The sequence below is a fragment of the Diabrotica undecimpunctata genome, chromosome 3 (genome assembly GCF_040954645.1).
Source record: "Diabrotica undecimpunctata isolate CICGRU chromosome 3, icDiaUnde3, whole genome shotgun sequence".
Taxonomy (NCBI): domain Eukaryota; kingdom Metazoa; phylum Arthropoda; class Insecta; order Coleoptera; family Chrysomelidae; genus Diabrotica; species Diabrotica undecimpunctata.
Genome location: NC_092805.1, coordinates 83,036,531 through 83,054,570, shown reverse-complemented (window position 1 = coordinate 83,054,570; position 18,040 = coordinate 83,036,531). Strand labels below are relative to the sequence as shown.

General features: G+C 35.4%; 1 protein-coding gene across 1 annotated transcript in view; it reads left to right on the top strand.

Moving 5' to 3' along the window:
* The window catches only part of Glg1 (Golgi apparatus protein 1), a 58,752-nt gene that overhangs the window by 34,211 nt on the left and 6,501 nt on the right, over positions 1 to 18,040 (top strand). The window contains exons 7-9 of the mRNA XM_072526159.1: positions 1,944 to 2,132; positions 2,581 to 2,883; positions 10,128 to 10,371. Coding sequence (XP_072382260.1) covers positions 1,944 to 2,132; positions 2,581 to 2,883; positions 10,128 to 10,371 — 736 coding nt within the window. The remainder of the gene's footprint in view (positions 1 to 1,943; positions 2,133 to 2,580; positions 2,884 to 10,127; positions 10,372 to 18,040) is intronic.

Genomic DNA, 18,040 nt, shown 5'->3' with positions numbered 1-18,040 from the left:
GCTTAAAATCTAAAAATAGTTCATGTGAAGTTAGGTTGTCTTCATAACTATTATGTAATACTTGTTTTTTCACAAACATTTGATCAACAATCGATCTTTCTTGTCTGTTGCCTGGTAATTGCCGATTGCATTTTCTGCGTATATTTCAATTCATTTTTTTAATAAGCTTGCAAAGATTTAATATAAACGTTGGAAGTCTGATAAGTACTAAGCCTATAAAAGCGAAAAGAAAATTTTGGAAAATTGACGATTTATTTTTCAATATAGTCACTTTTTGGTTCGATACATTTGACCCAGCCATCGTGCAACTTTAACGCGTCTAAAAAATACGTTTTCTCGAGGTATGCAAAGTAGGTCACCGTGGCGGCGATGACCTCCTCATTTGACTCAAATCTCTGCTCGGCGAGAGCCTTTTTCAAGTTTGGAAACAAAAGAAAGTCGCAAGAGGCCAAATCTGGAGAATACCGTGGCTGGGGGAGGATTTCGTAGCCCAATTTGACCGTGGCGAAGGCGGTAATGTGAACCTGTGCGTTGTTGTAGTAGAAGAGCACTTTTTCTTCGTCAAATAGGGCCGTTTATCTGCAATTCGGCGTCGAATCGGCCCAATAATTCGGCATAGTAGAGCCCTGTGACCAATTTTGCCAAGTGTCTGCCAAGTATTTGGTTCACAGCAATATTACAAAGGGAACAACTTCTCCAAATTATGATAAGTCCTTGTGGAGAATTCCTTGCTTCAGACAATTCTTGATATTAAATTCATCCAGGCCTTTTAAGCTATCAGGGAGTTACAACATCATCTGCATATATAAAATATTTCGTGTCTGTATTATATGGTATGTTATTGGCGTGTATGTTATGTACAAGACAGGAGGGAGTACATTCGCTTGGTATAAACCGTTATTCTGGATTCTACAACGGCATTTCCTTTCTTGTACGCTCAGATAGTTGTATGTATGTTTTGCTGTATGTATTTAGGTAAATTACCTAGATTAAAATCTCTAGTGATATTGTCTCATTTGCACCTTTATCAATAATTTTTGTTCAGTGTCATATGCCGCAGTAAGGTCAATATAAGTCACATCGGTAATTTGCTTCCTCTGAAGCGAAATTGCTAAACTTTGCTGAAACCAATTGCTATATGCTGTATCAAATTTAATATTTGGCCACAACACGACTTTTTTTATCCTGAATACAGCTTGTTCTCGCTTAGGTGAGTTCTTCAAATATGAATGGATTTCAACTTTAATCAAATGGATTTTTTATGTTTAATATCTCTTGACTAATTTGGAATCTTCCTTAGGAATTCCACCAGTATGTTACCCCATTTTAGCGTGTGGACTTGGATATTTTTCTTAATAACTGGTCGCCAAGTTCTATTGTTTTATCTGAGAAAGAATCTCCATTATACTGCAGCCACTTTTCATGTTATATTGATACGGTTATACTCGGTTCGCTATCTCCAGTCAGAACTGTCTAGTGTATTTAGTAATTATTTTTTTGTTAGTTACTTTTGACAGACTCGAAGTGGCTGGACATTACTATACAACCAAGCACACGTATTTATAGCCAATATAATAGTAAACAAACTAAATAGTATATAAAATAGAACTTTACAAATTACCGACAATCAATATTTATTTATTAGCACCATATATAATAAATAGTTATGTATGTTAAATTATAACAACTAAAATATATCTTTTAAATATATACTACACAAAATATTATTCAAAGAAAGAAGTCTGCAATAGTAGTATACCTGAGCTATTAATACTGAGAAGTAGGAATTGTTGTGTTGTAGGTTTCAGACAATGAATATGTCAAAATATGCCCGAGCTAAGCGAATGGAGTATAAACGGTGATATGTTAAATCTTATTTTTGTTTTGCATTTTTTGGGATCACTTAGTACAGCTCAACATATTAAATACATCTGTTTCAATAGGTATTGGAATGTCTCCAAATGGTACCCCAAGATCAACTAACACCTGCATGCGGTAAACATATCTTCAAAATCCAGAAACTAGAAATTTTCGACAACAGTGTGGATTACGCCCTCTTGACCAATTGTGCTGGAGCCATTGACCAATATTGTCCTAGAGTTCCCAAAGAAAACGTCTATGAATGCCTTAAGGTACGTTGTTCAATAATTCGTTGTTCAATAAATAGGTTTTTTTAATGTAAGAGTTTGTAAGCTATCACGTGATTATTTTAAGCGACAATCACAGTACAGGCACTTAATGATCCGTCTGTCTTTTGAGACATAGATATCTATTTTAGGAGACGTTAATGTATTTCGCACTTTGCCTAATAATGTGCTGAAAAACGAGGACTATAAATGTGAAGCACAAACAAACAAGAGATCAGAAAACAGATTGCTTTTGTTTTTACATTATTTCTACATAAATCAAAGAATATAGTCATCTCTATTTGATATCATTTGGCTTGAAACTTAATATTTTTTGTTACGTCAATGCTATGGCATATAATAGATATTCTTTTGTCTTATCCATAAACAATTTTTTTTAATTCTTCACTACTGGATTTTAATTTGACTGTAGCTCAATTATCTTTTATTTTAGACGAATAAAGACGAAAAAGGATTCAGCAAACGATGTCGAGTTATTGTAACCCATCGACTGATGGAACAAAACTCAAATGCCCTTCTTAATCCTTCTCTACAGAAAAACTGTCAGTTGGATATCAATAAGTTTTGTAAAAAGGAATTGCTCGGGCCCAGGAACGACAAAAAACCCGAAGATTTGGTAATAAAATGTTTAAAAAATCAATTTAAGATGTCCAAATTGTCTAATAATTGTGAGCAGGAGATGGCGGGAATTCTTAGAGAGAGAGCCTTGAATGTTAACTTGGATCCCTTATTGGGGGTGAGTCGTTATTTATTTAATTTAAAGTAGAATATATATAATAAATTTAATATAAAAGTTCCATCAGAATCTTTTGCAATTTGTTCAAATAGTAACAGCGCTGTTATAAAAATAAAAAATATTCACTAGGTCAATAGTAATGATATTTTAACCAATATAGGTACTAACTAAATTTCAAGAACTGCAAAGTCAACAAATCAAGATATCTCTAGTTTGGATTAAAGGTCATTGTGGAATAAAAGAGAATAAAGAAGTTTACCAAGAAGCTAAAAAAGGAAGTAGAAGAGGAAAGTATTTAAGATACAAATGTCCTTACACTGAAACTGCTTGCCATGTAAGGCCCATACTACTATCATCATGATTCTGACTTTAAAACCCTGCGTGGGTCCTAGCCTCCTCAAGAATTTCTCTCCAGTCGTCCCCTATCCATCGCCTTCCTCCGCCACGTATTCCCATATTTCTCATGTCTTTATCGATGTTATCAAGGAACCTTGTTCTGGGTCTTCCTCTTCTTCTCTGACCAATGGGTCTATCAAGAAGATTTTTCTAGCTGGGTCATTTTGTTCCATCCGCATTACATGCCCTATCCACCTCAGACGTCCTATCTTAATATGTTTTACGATATCTAGTTCCTGGTATATTATTATAAAGTTCGAAGTTGTATCGTCTTCTCCACACACCATTGTCATTCACTGCCCCATAGATTCGCCTTAGTACTTTTCTTTCGAAACATCCTAACATGTTTACATTACTTTTTGTTGGAGTCCAGGTCTCTGAACCATATGTTAGGACTGGGCGTATTATTATTTTGTCGTTTTATTTTTGTATTTCTCGATATAATTGGATTTAATGAGGAGATTGAGCCCAAAATAGCATCTGCTGACCGTTCAAATTCTGCGGTTTATCTCTGCGGTAGTATTATTGTCAGTGTTAAGGAGCATTCCCAGGTATACAATTTCGTTCACTGCTTCGATGACGTCGTTTTCTATAACAAGTGTTCGTAGGATTTGTGGTTGCGTGCTTATTTTCATATACTTCGTTTTGTTGGTGTTTATTATTAAAACCATTTTTGTAGCTGATTCTTTTAATGCTACATATGCCTCTCGTACAGCGTTTTCCGTTCTACCAACAATATTGATAGCATAGGCAAGGATTTGCACTGATTTATTATATATTGAAGAAATGGTTGTGATTTGTGACATACGTATTACTTTTTCCAGAGCCAGATTGAACAGTATACAGGAGAGAGGGTCTCCCTGGCGCAGCCCGTTATTTGTTTTAAAAGGTTCAGACAGTTCCCCCTGAATTCGTACTCTACATTCAACTTTTTCAAGAGTTAGTTTTGTTAAATTTACCAACTGATTTGGTATTCCTAGCTCTTTCATTGCTTTGAACATTTCTCTTCTATTCACAGATTTGTAGGCTGCTTTGTAGTAAATAAATATGTGGTGAGTATCAATGCCATATTCCAGTGTTTTTTCTAAAATTTGTTTCAGAGTTGCAATCTGATTAAATGTCGATTTACTACCTCTGAAACCAGCCTGGTATTTTCCTACTATCCGTTCTGCATATGGTGCCATACGGTGACATAGTACTGTGGAAAATACTTTATATGCTGCATTTAGAAGCGTAATTCCTCTGTAGTTAGAGCGTTCAAAGATATCTCCTTTTTTGTGAATGGTGCAAAGTATTCCAATATTCCAATCATTGGGGAGGGATTTCTGTGTCAATATTTCTTTTATAAGCTGCTGTAATGCCATTACTACTAACAGAATGAAAAAAAATGTATAGAAACAGTCAAAAAGGACAATTATATATAAGCATAGTTACCGAGCTTCTATCGGGAAGTAAATGATGTTTTTCTAGATCGTGCAGATTAAGGTTCAACTATGTTTTAATGTTAAATTGAAGTAAAAATTATTAAAAGAACAAGTAACCTAAATTAGTTTATTTTAAAACGTGCAAAATGATGTATATTAAATTTTTTTAAGTAATTCGTTTTAAAAAGAGTTGCGCTGAAAGGGCTTGAAGATGGTGCTAAACGCATGCAAATAAAAACTTTAAACGAACATAATATATCGTTTAATTTTTAGTCTATAGAAATAAAAAAAAATCAAAATCATCAGTAACAAAAAGCTGTTTTTTGTATTGTAGCACTTTTTCGGTATCTTCTTTAGTTGTTGAGCTATTTTGAAAAACGTGGATTTTTTTGAGAAATTCCGAAAATATTGTTCTGAAGCTATCTGAAAAAAGTGTCTTCACTTTAAACTCGGATTTTTTTCAAAATGATACCTGCTAAACCAGTTAAAATTCCAGAATGTAATGTTTGCATATAAATGAAGAATATGAAATTGTAAATGAACAACGAATAGTTTCAACCAGGGTGGTTTTAGCGGGAATGAGTTTGTTAATCTCAAAAAATATATGCGGTCATTTTTGAGGTTTTTTTAAGATCTTTAAAAACTCCCCTTTCCATGAAAAAAATATAGTTTTCCGGTTATTTAACATTATATGTTTGGATTTTTCTATTCAATGATGAAAGTCTACTTTAGAACAGCCATAATTTTGTTAATAATAAGTTTACGGTAATAATACAAAACTAATATCTTTGTTTTATAAGCTTCATTTTATATCCAAACAGTTTTCCTGATAAAATCTAAATTTTTGGAGTTATGTAATTTGTGAACTTTCAGTCACGAATAACTCCAAAAATATTGACTTTTCTAAAAAACATTTTTGTCTTAACTTTTCTCACTCCCGAGTTGAGGTAGTAACTACCCCCAGAAGAAAAGCACATATTGCCTTAGGGTAGACCTTTGGGCTATTTTTTAACTACTCTCAAAATTTCAAGTAAATCGATACATATAAAAAAATCAGAGGATTTCTTGTATTTTTACTATGGATGGACTCTAGCCGAGCCTAGCTTTTGATAAACTTGAGTCGGCTCGAAATTTGGAGCCGAGTTCGAGATAGAAGCTCGGGTTGAACTTAGAGCCGCAGGTTGAGCTCGTGGCTCGTGGCTAAATAAATTACACACTACCATCTAAGTTCCCGATCTGTCTCCATACCCAATCATCATGAGTATTTAAATTCTTTGCTTCACACTTAAATAAAATTCATTTCTGCTTCAAATTAATTCTAAGCAATAAAAATACAGAACATTCATGAACTAATACAATTTATTGTATTACTTAATTGTTACTAAACGTAATAAAATAATGACATTTCACTAAAAACTAGTAGGCTACTTTTTTGCAATTGATAAATAATTTATTTTCTAAGCGCATATATTTCAATTTCTGTCCGCTAGACCCCAACTATTAGACCTTTTTGGAATTAGCTCATTTTGATTGATCTAAAAATGTCACAAGATACAGGTTGTTACAATTACAAGAAATCCGATGGCGTCATCATCTTAATGTGTATCACTGTGTATACTTAAATTTGGTTGTAAAATGTTTATCTATCTATCTATACAGCCCTTGCTGTCCAATTTTGGACATAGACCTCCTCTTCCTTCTTCCACGTCTCTCTATTGTAGGCAGTTTGTATCCACTTCGGGCCTGCGTGTTTCTTCAAGTCATCTGACCATCTCATTTGTGGCCTTCCTCTTTTTCGTTTGTAACTATATGGTCTCCAATGTATAATCATCTTATTCCATCTGTCGTCTTTCTGTCTTATGGTATGTCCAGCGAACTTCCACTTAAGTTTTGCTATCTGCGTTAATACATCGGTCACTTTTGTTTTGTTGCGGATCCAAGTATTTCTTTTCTTGTCTGATAGCCTGATGTTCAGCATTTGTCTTTCCAGGGCTCTTTGAGTCTTTGCTATTTTTTCCATGTTATCCTTTGTAAACGTTCAAGTTTGAGAACCATAGGTGAGAACAGGAAGTATACATTGGTTGAAGACTCTTGTTTTTAAATATTGGGGCTATTTTGTATTTTTAGTATATAGGAAAGTTTTCCGAAGGATACCCAAGCCAACCGTATCCTTCTCTTTATTTCTCCGGTCTGATTTTCTTTATTTAATTTAACTAGTTGTCCCAAATATACATATTCTTTTACTTGTTCTATAGTTGTTTGTGCCATTGTAATTATTAATTCTTCTGGTTGGTTGGTTGGTCATAATTTTCGTTTTATTATAATTCATTTGTAGACCTATTTTTGTTGATTCGCTATTTAATTCATCCATCATATTTTGTAATTCTTCCCTTTTATCTGTTATTAATACAATGTCGTCTGCATATCTCAAGTGATTCAAGTATTGGCCATTTATGTTAATACCCCGTTTTTCCCATTGTAATTTCCTCACAACGTCTTCCACCAAAGGTTGATTGAATAGTTTGGGTGATATAGTGTCACCCTGTCTGACTCCTCGTCGTATCTTAATGGCTCCGTTTGTTCAACTATTTTAATGGATGTTGTTGCTTGATCATATATATTGAAAATTAAGTCCGTGTATATATAGTCTATTCTCCCATTTTGTAAAGATTTCTTTACTGCCCAATGTTCCACCTTATCGAATGCTTTTTCAAAGTCTACAAATGCCATATACATTGGGATTTGATATTCGTTGGCCTTTTCAATTAATATTTTTATCGTAAGCAGGTGGGCAGATGGTCGCTTGTACTGAATCCTTTTCTAAAACCGGCTTGCTCTCTTGACTTGTAATTATCTAACTTAGTTGTTAATCTGTTTGTTGGTAGTTTAGTTAACAGTTTGTACATTACATTCAGTAGCGTTATGGGCTATAGTTTTTCAGATCTTTTCTATCGCCTTTCTTAAATAGTAATAGTGTTATTACCTCGTTCCATGAGTTGGGTATTTGTTTTGTGTTCAATATTTTATTCATTAGTACATAAAGGACTTCCCCATTTTTTAGCATTTCCACAGTTATTCCATCTTTCCCAGGAGATTTGTTATTCTTCATTTTTTTGAGTGCCTTTTTTATTTCATTTTTACTGATTTCTGGTTGTAGGAAAGAGTTAACGTTCTTTATTTTCAGTTGAAACTGATTATGGATTTCTTGGGTTGGTTTTTGTTCTCTTTTATAGACATTTGTATAATATTCGTCCATTATCTGTAAAATTTCTTTTATATTGTTGGTCTCCACTCCTTCTTTGTTCTTTATGCTATTAATTTGTATGTTTCCCAGGTTCTGCTTTAAGCACTTCATGTTTCTATTTTTTCAATTGTTTTCTCTATCTTTTCTTCCTGTACTCTCCGTTTACACTCCTTGATATTTTTTCTAATCGTTTTGTTTATTTCTTTGTATTCCATTTTATTTCTGTCCCCTTGTTCTAGTAATGTTCTTCTTGTGTTCATAAGAATCTTTGTTTCCTGGGATATGAAACTTTCTTTTTTTGTTGTTGTCTGTGCTATTTCTTTACCCACTTTCGTTAGAGTTTCAGTAAATATGTTTATTTCATCGATATTTTTGTGTTCTATAGCTTCCTGGGTCGGCAATATTTCCTTTATGCTCTCTTCGCACGTCTGTTTTTCTTGTTTTAGTTTTTCCATGTCTAATTTCTGATTATTTTCCATTTTCTTTCTTATTTCAAATCTACTATCAATGATCAGCTTGGCTCGGACTAGTCTATGGTCGCTACCAGTTGAGAAGCGATTTAGGGCTGTTACGTCTTTAACCATGGATTTTTGCGTTGAAAGAATATAATAAATTTCGTTTTTAGTTTTACCATTGGGACTGATCCATGTCCATTTTCTTTGGGATTTTTTCTTAAAGAATGTATTCATTGCATATAGTTGCTTCTCCTCCAAGTAATTCATCAATGTGTGTCCTCTATCATTTCTTTTGCCGTATCCATGGGGTCCTACTTTGTCGTCTTCTTTATATAGTTGTTCTCCTATTTTGGCATTGAAGTTCCCGATTATTAGCGTTAATTTTGATTTCTTTTCTTCCATAGCCGTTATGTCGTAGAAATGTTCAATTTCTTCATCGCTGTAGGTACTTGTTGGAGCGTACACCTGTATGATTTTTAAGGACGTTCTTTTTAATTTAAGCGTCGTGTATGCTGCTCTATCTGATATGCCCTTGGTAGATTGTATGTGTTTAACTACTTTTTTATTTATTATAAATCCTACTTCATTGTTGGTGTTTTCTTCATTACCTTTATAGTATAGCAAATTTCCTGATTTTAGCTGTATTTTTTGTTCTCGTTTTCTTCTTACTTCGGATATACCGATAATGTCCCACTGTATTTTAGTCAGTTCTTCTTCTAGTTCGTGGATTTTAGTGTCATCGTTTATGGATCTGATGTTATATGTTCCTACATTTATTTTTGTCGAATATTTGCCTCCCCCAGAATCCTTGAGGCGGACCGGTTTCCCGGTGTGGGATTCCGAGTTAGTAACTCTACCCACCTGGGGTCCTATTCCGTTTGTTTCATAATTCGACATGTTTCCTGAAGAGGGTTTTTTGGCATTAAAACACCTCGCTAGCCAGACGGGTTGATGAGTTCTGTATCAGCCGCCCACTCTGGGTCAGACGCTGTTCGTAGCCGTCCACTCTGGATCAGACGCTACTTGCTAGTTTTTGGTACACGCTGGGTATTTCATTTCCCCGGTACCACCCATATCTGGGAGGCATTCCCCTATCCTCCACCCTGGGACGCGCCCGATGGGGGACTATACCCCACTAGGGGGCTGTAAAATGTAGGTTATTAAAATTAAAAATCGACATATTTAGATTTTTTTCAAAAGGCTTTTAGTTTAGGAAATATCCAATTTATTCCATACTTTACGGACACACTGTATATTTATTGAAAATCCATATTTGTAGTCTGAATTAGTTATTCACAAACAAAAGTATCAGTCGTAGCGGATAGAAATGAATTAGAAGAAGTATTAGGTAAAATATTGACAAGCTCGTTAAGGAGAGCTCGGCTCGGCTCGAAAAAAAATTGCTAATTGCTCGGCCAAGCCGAGCTAATCTCGAGCTTGTGACCATCCCTAATTTGTACCGTCATATCCTGGACTATAATTATATATCTTTGTAAAATTAGAACAGGAATATGATTGTATACCTACCTAACAAACGAGAACGTGAGCTAGGAGCGACTGTCAGTACCTGGTCCAAACTCTGATTGTTTTTCTTGGAAAGTGCTCTTAATCGTTTGTCTCAAACTTCTTCCCGAACAATTCCTATTATTAACAAAAAATAATCAATAAATTAGCACTAATTTCTTATGCCATGTTGTAGTAATTCCAATCATTTAATCGTTTTAGCTGATGTGTAAAAATGAGATAGAAAGTATTTGCAAACTTGACGAAGACGATTCTGGCTCTACAGTCGAATGTCTGAAGAACGCTTTTATATCGAAACGTATCCCAACTCGGGAATGTCAGGTGGAAGTGGCAGCTTTAATCGAAGGTTCTGAAGCCGACATTCAGGCCGATCCTCTATTGCAAAGAGCTTGCGCCTTGGACCTTTTGACCCACTGCAAAGATATAGAACAGGGAAACGGCAGAAGTGAGTAGAATTTTGATTCTATTACTATCTTGGTTTGTTATGTTTAAAAAAATTGATTACTTGTTGTTTAATGGGAATTTACCAAAATTTCAGTTGAAAATATGTTTATTTTGACATTTACATTTCCATCTGAAATCATTCTCAAGTTACAAATTAAATCTTCGCCAGTTTTTCCAAAACTGTTTAAAATTAAAAAAAAAAGTTTAAAATTTTAAATAACGATAGGTCCATACCCGTTTCTTAATATTGTTCGGAAGCTGTTTTCTTGTGTCAGTTTAATATTATTTACTATCTTTAATGGGGTTTAAAGACAATTTCAAGAATTGAAATATGAGGTGGAAATCGATTATTATTTTATACAAATTCTGATAAAAACCTTTTTTGAGAACGATTTCCGGAGTGGAAATCTAAACGTCAAACATTAGTTATTTAAAAATGTGATTATCATCACAATCACAACCAATAATTGTGGCGTAATCCCATAAAAACATAGTATTTAAGTTATATAATTGTTTAAATTCAAATATGGTTGTGTAAATTAATCAATACATTTGTCCTCCCTGTATTCCTACGAGCCCTATATAGTATGGCGCGGGGAATGCATCTCGCCACAAGAGTGTTAGTCGTTAAGAGGGACAGACGCAACTCGACAGTAAACCAATGCATTCACATTGAATTCGTTTTGTTAGTTGTTTCTTAAAGTAGTGTAAACCATGGTAATTAGTTTTTATTAGCGGTAAGCCATACCTAGTTTTACCTGAACATATACATTGTTTTGATTGTTTATTGCAACCATTTAAATTTTGATAATTATTTGCACCTATGAGTTAAAGTTCATTCATCTCGCCAGGGCTATCGAAGGAAATATAGTTGATGTTAATTTAATTATTATTAATTCTCGTAATAGTTCATTGTTTGTTTAATTCGCCACAATAATAATCCTATCTAGTAAAAACAAGATTTAAAATATCATTAAAAATTTAAGGGAGATATTTGGACAACTTTAAAAGCGACGTTCTAAGTGTTTTTGTTTAAACATAACTTTATTACATTTTATTTATATTTTACTTAAACTTAACCCTAGAATCACAAGGTTTCACGGTTCACACATTTCAATGTTTTTTTAATATTATTTATCAAAAAATTTACTAAATTATTCGATTTCTAATCAGAAAATGTATTTTAAGATAACAATAAGCAAAACTAATATACAGAGTGAGTCAAAATGTAAAAGCACTTATATTTAACATATACTTTTTAGGATGTCAAAAGCAATTCAACAACAAGTTAAGAGTTGAATAGTTTATTCTTATATTATTCTCCACAAATACCAAATTGATGTTCTGCACACATTTTTTGTTCAAAGTAAACACAACTATGGCTTTTCTATCGTTACGTCTTGGACAGAAATAACATCGATGAATTCCGTTCTGATGATGTGAACTGCGGGTTTTTCGGCTGGATATTCTAAATAATCACAACCTAAATTGCACAATAGGTGCAAACTTGTCTAAAGCCTTACGTTCTGCACGAGTGGTCTTATCGTCAAAGCATAAACACATTAAAATAAATTCAAAACTGTCTTTGGACATAGAGCATCTAAATATGGAAACACCAAACTTTTCAGACCGCATATCTACTACTGAAAGATGGGCATCTTTTAAAACTCCAGCAAAATATAATAAGCCGTAAAGGGCTAGCTACTCACTTTTGTTCGTTTCCTGAGTATAATGTTCTACGGTAAATTTTGTTTTGATAATTTCTATTTCTTTATTTGTGTTATTCAAAATGATTTCTATCAGCGAATCGGGAAAAACAGTTGTTATAATTCTTTTATGTTGGTTGTATTTTTTATGTTATATGTTTATAAAGCATAATTATTTCAACCTAATACTTTGGAGCAGTCTTCTCCTTCTAAATCTTGGTCCGTCGCGTTTTGATACAAATTAACATCACCCCCTGTTGAAATTTTACCAAATCATCAATATATATTTAAAATGGTCGTCCGATAGTACACTTTAATATTTACTTTCACCTACAGAACATTCTTCTTTGCCACTATAATCATCCTCATAAAGGGTTTTCCACAATTCTTCTTGCGTAACATGAAATTTATTTTGATCCATAGTGGTACTAAACTTAAGACGCCATAAATTATTAATATTTAGAAAAGCTTACCCATACAAACCTTGTTATATTAACCACAAGGTGAGGTCAAAAATCAGAAATGCGCCGCAAACAAGACTAAGACTAACACGATAAGAACTTTCATAAAAACACAGATCACCAGTTATGAGTCATGTGAAATACTGAAGGTGGAAGATAGACATCATGATACTGTGACTAACAAGATAAGATATTACGCATACTGAAGAGAGGGGAGGTTGAGGTTATGACGTAATTGGAGAGTTGCAAGTTCGTAATGTCCGTTTAGTTTGAATGATTCGCGATTGTTAGCTAAGATTATTTTATATTTTATCTGTGTAAAAGTGAGATTTACTTTACTAAAAAGTATAAAAATGAGGTGTGCTGTTTTCAATTATAATAACGATAATCAAAATAAAGGTTTTGCTGGTGAAAGTAGATTTTTTCGGTTTCCCAAAGATAATGTTGTATGTAATAAATGGGTTCATTTTTGTCGCTGGTCTGACAAATTCAATGTGCTCACTGCAAGAATTTGTTCTGTACATTATACTATAAGTATTTGAGCATCATCTCTGGTATTTAAATTTTTTAGTAGATGTTTTTCATCTCTATGGCTTCCCTGATTATACGTTTGGCCTTATTTTCGATGTTTGGTTAGCATTGTTGTTCCATTCAAGTTTATTTTGTGTCCTGTGTTTATGGCATGTTGTGCTAGGGATGAAGTCTTCTCTTTTCTTTTGATGGCGTTTCGAAGTTCTTCGCGAATCCTTCGATTTGTCTGTCCGATGTATGATTTATCGCAGTCCTCACACGGAATTCTGTATACACCTTGATTTTCTAATGCAACTTTTGTTTTTGCCGATGGTAATATGGTTGCGATTTTTCTGTCGGTGTTAAAAATAGTCTCTATTTTTGTTTTTTCTTAGCACTCTGCTGATTTTGTCTGTCGTAACCTTTACATAGAGCAGGATAGTTTTTCCGAATGGTTTTTCCTCTTTTTCTGGATCTTTGCTTTTGTTTCGAGATTTCTGTGCCTTTTCAATCGTAGACATGGAGAAGCCATTTTTTCTTAGAGCTGTTTTGACTTTGTACCTTTCTTCGTTCTTATGATCCTCATCTGCCAGTTTCTCCGATCTTGTTATTAAGGTTTTTATTACCGAATTTAATTGTGCAGGATGATGGTGTGAGTCTGCGTGTAAGTACCTGTCAGTTATACGTATGTTTATATGTTCACTAAAAGTAAAAATTAACTTTATATAATTTGCAAGTTCAGAAACAAAAACTGAATTATTGTGAATTTGGACTTCCCAAAATATGTAAATTATTTAAGATATAAGTAATTCCAATAAAAAAAACCTTTCATTGACATAACAGCAGGGTACATCTACCTTTTTGATGACTAATTTTTGTAACAAACAAAAAATGTCATTAAGGATAGAAAGTTTCTTTGTCTCGTATATTTTATACAAAATAATGGATTCTTAATATTGTTCTGAAGCTATTTTCTTGTGGCATTTTAAATTAATTTATATTTAAATGGGAATAAGCCACAATTAAAGGTTAAAATACGTTTATTGACGTTTCAATTTCCACTTCGGAAATCGTTCTCAAAATATAAACATTAGTAATTACTAATGTTTATATTTTGAGAACGATTTCCGAAGTGGAAATTGAAACGTCAATAAACGTATTTTAACCTTTAATTGTGGCTTATTCCCATTTAAATATAAATTAAAATAATGGAATTTGAAAGTAGTTTTTTGAGGTGTTTTTTTTTGTGATAAGAAGTATTCACTGCAACAGTGTGAACGATACGCTACTGAATACTACACTAAGGATTCAACGAGCAATTTATCTCTCTCTATCGGATGGCAACGTTGATCTTCTATTCGAACTTCCTTTGAAAGTCGGATGCCAACCCTGGTGCGTCTTTGATACTGGCCGGGATGGTAAGGGTCAGCGAGTAGTCATCGGGAAGCGCGAGTAGATCTTGCTTTTCTTCAGTGGTAACACCATGTCTTGCTTTAACGGTACCTGCATAGGCCCCCATGAATTCCTCAAACGTAAGGTCAGACACATCTTGGACTTGGTTTACTTCCACTTCTTCATCTACGTCGTGGTCATCTTCGAAAAACGCCTGCCGGTTATGGTGTACTATCATCGGCTTTCCCCTCGGAATCTTGCTTATTCGGTAGATGACTTCGTACCGTTTCTTCATTCGGTCGCTAGCGATCTGAAGATGGGAACGGACCAACTCGTGTACATCGTCCATTCTTCTTCATAATTCAATCACATAATCTTCACCTGCTACATCTTTTCCAAGTCGACACAAAAACTCTAAATCACAAGGTAGTCGCATCTCGCGTCCGAATAGGACCCTGGCTGGTGTCTGGCGTGTTGATTCGTTAACAGCAGATCTGTAGGCCATTGTGAAGAACGGAAGATATTGGTCCCAGTCTCGCTGATAATCGGACACCATCTTTGTCAAATACTTGCCAACTGTCCTATTCATCCATTCTACCATACTATCCGATTGCGGATGATACGCTGTAGTTCTTGTTTTCTTCATGCCTAGTCTATCACATATTCCTTGGAATAGATCGCTTTCGAAGTTCCTTCCTTGGTCACTATGGATCTCCAAAAGCACTCCAAATCGGCTGATATATTCTTGGATCAACTTATCTGCAACGGTGGCAGCCTTCTGGTCTGGAAGTGCGTAAGTCTCAACCCACTTAGTGAAGTAATCCATTACTACCAACATGTACTTGCCTCCATTTTCACTTTCTGGAAATGGCCCAGCGATGTCCAAAGCTGTTCTGTCAAACGGGCTTCCAACATTATATTGTCTCATAGGAGCTCTCCTTTCTCGGTGAGGCCCGTTACTCGTAGCACAAATAGTACATTTCTTACACCAGTCCTTTACGTCGTCGGAACTGTTCATCCAATAAAACCGTTCCCGAATTCGCTGAATGGTTTTCTTTACACCGAAATGTCCTCGTGATGGACTGTCGTGTAACTGTCGAAGTACTTCGGCTATTCTGCTCTTTGGGATTACCAACTGTCTTCTCTTCTCTGAACTGTCATCATGTTCCAGTACTCGTTTGAGCAAGCTATCTTCCATGATAAATGAGTCCCACTGGGCCCAATACGTAACTACTGAGCATAGGTTTGATATTTCTTGCCAAGGTGGTCGACGGTTTTCCTCTTTCCATTTTCGAATTTTTTGTTTAACTGGATCTCTCTCTTGTTCTTCCCTTATCTTAGTAGGCGCCCAGTCGGCGTTTACCATCGTTGTTCTTAACACTGCTGCTTCCTTGGATTCTGTTTTGTTGCAAAACACTCTGCTGGGCATGGCCTTCTGGAAAGAGAATCAGCGTTTCTGTGGCTATCCGGTGTTCAATCTTGAAATCTTATTCTTGGAGTCGTTCGATCCATCTGGCTATCTGACCCACTGGATTCTTAAACTGCATTAACCACTTAAGGGCGACATGGTCGGTTCGGATTAAAAACTTCCTTCCATAGAGGTATTGATAGAAGTGCTCTACTGATTTCACTACTGCTAGAAGTTCTCTTCTCGTGACGCAATAATTCCGCTCAGGTTTTGAAAAAACTTTACTAAAATATCCAAGGACTCGTTCCTGTCCTCCTTGAATCTGAGATAGCGCTCCTCCAATTCCCACATTACTTGCATCTGTATCTAAGATATACTCTCCTTCTGGCAGTGGATACCCTAAAATTGGTGCTGTGATTAAATGCTTTTTCAAGGTCTCAAGGGCATTTTGGCAGTCTGTATCCCAGCGGTAGTCTCTTGCTTCCTCTGTAAGTCGCGTTAGTGGCTTAGCGATATCTTCAAACTTCTTAATAAACCTCCGGTAGTAAGTACATAGTCCAAGAAAACTTCTCACTTGATGTTTGTCCGTTGGTACTGATTCCTTAATGGGATCGATTTTTCCCTTATCCACGGCCACTCCTTCTTTACTGACTATATGACCCAGATAATTGACTTTACCTTGAAATAACTGGCACTTCTTGGGGTTTAACATCAATTGGGCAGCTTTAAGCCGATTAAAAACGTTTTCTAAATTCTTCAGATGATCTTCAAATTCCCAAGACGATTGTGTCATCTAGATAAACCAGGCATGTTTTCCAAGATAACCCTCTCAACACATTTTCCATAAGCCTCTCAAATGTCGCAGGAGCATTACAGTGTCCAAATGGCATAACGCTGAATTGCCACGATCCAGATCCTGTGGTGAAGGCTGTCTTCTCTTTATCTACTGGGTCCATTTCTACCTGCCAGTATCCAGACTTCAAATCCAAAGTAGAAATCCTTGACTCTACAAAGTAGAATTGACTTCCAGCCAATGTGTCCAATGTGTCGTCGATCTGAGGCAGAGGATAACTATCTTTCTTGGTAACGTTGTTCAGCAAATGGTAATCCACACAGAACCTCGTCGTTCCGTCTTTCTTCTTAACCAGGACCACCGGAATCGTTTCAGCTTCCTCTCTTTTCGCCTGTGGTAATCGTCGAGCTGTTTGACGAATTGGCTTAGCATTACCAGTATCAATTTTATGCTTAACAACGGTTGTTCTTCCCGTCTTTCCTTCTTTCGGTACGAAAATATCACGATACTGCCGAAGAAATTCCCTTAATTTACTTTTCTCCATCTGATTTAGAGACTGTCCCGCAACTGCAACCATTTGGTCGAATTTGTCGTTGGCATTATCAGATGTTGTCGCCTGACGGATTATGGATGTCACAGGTACACAAGTTCCTACTTTCGTCTCTTTCTTGATTACATTGATAAGTCTCACAGGAATTTCTTTACCACCAAAAAAGGAAGTCACCAATTCCTTTCCAATTATGATTCCACTGCCAACCTCGTCGTCATGGTTCCAAGGCTCCATCATAACAGGTGTTCCTTCGTCCACAATTCCCTGTAGCCGCGCTACTATGATCGTTTCACTTCTCGCAGGCACGACTGTATCTTCTTTATTGGCTGCTTGCACAATGTTGTCATCATGTGGATGAAGAAATACCTCCTCGTTGCCAACTTTGATTACCTTATTCTTAAAATCCAATTGGAATCCATGCATATTCATTACGTCCATTCCTAATATAACATCCTCTTCGATGTCAGCAACTATAACAGTATGGACGAACTTTTCTGCTCCAATTCCCAATTGTACCTGGATTTCTCCATAAATGTTGGCATTTTCACCTGTAGCGGTCCGAAGTCGCAACCTCGTTGGTAATAGTTTCTTACAACTGTTTATAACTGTCGGGTGTATAATGGTTCTGGTCGCTCCGGTATCCACCAACAACGTATGCCTTTTACCATTTATTTCTCCATCTACATATACACTATCTTCACGACATTTCAAAGAAGCTATTAGTATGAGAGGTTCTTTGGAAAAATTCCGGGTCGAAGCTGCCCCCCTAAGGCTGAATCGTTCTAGTTTTCCTGATGGTGAGTTTCTTGATTTTATGGTCTTCGTTTTCTTGTATGTTATACTTTTCATC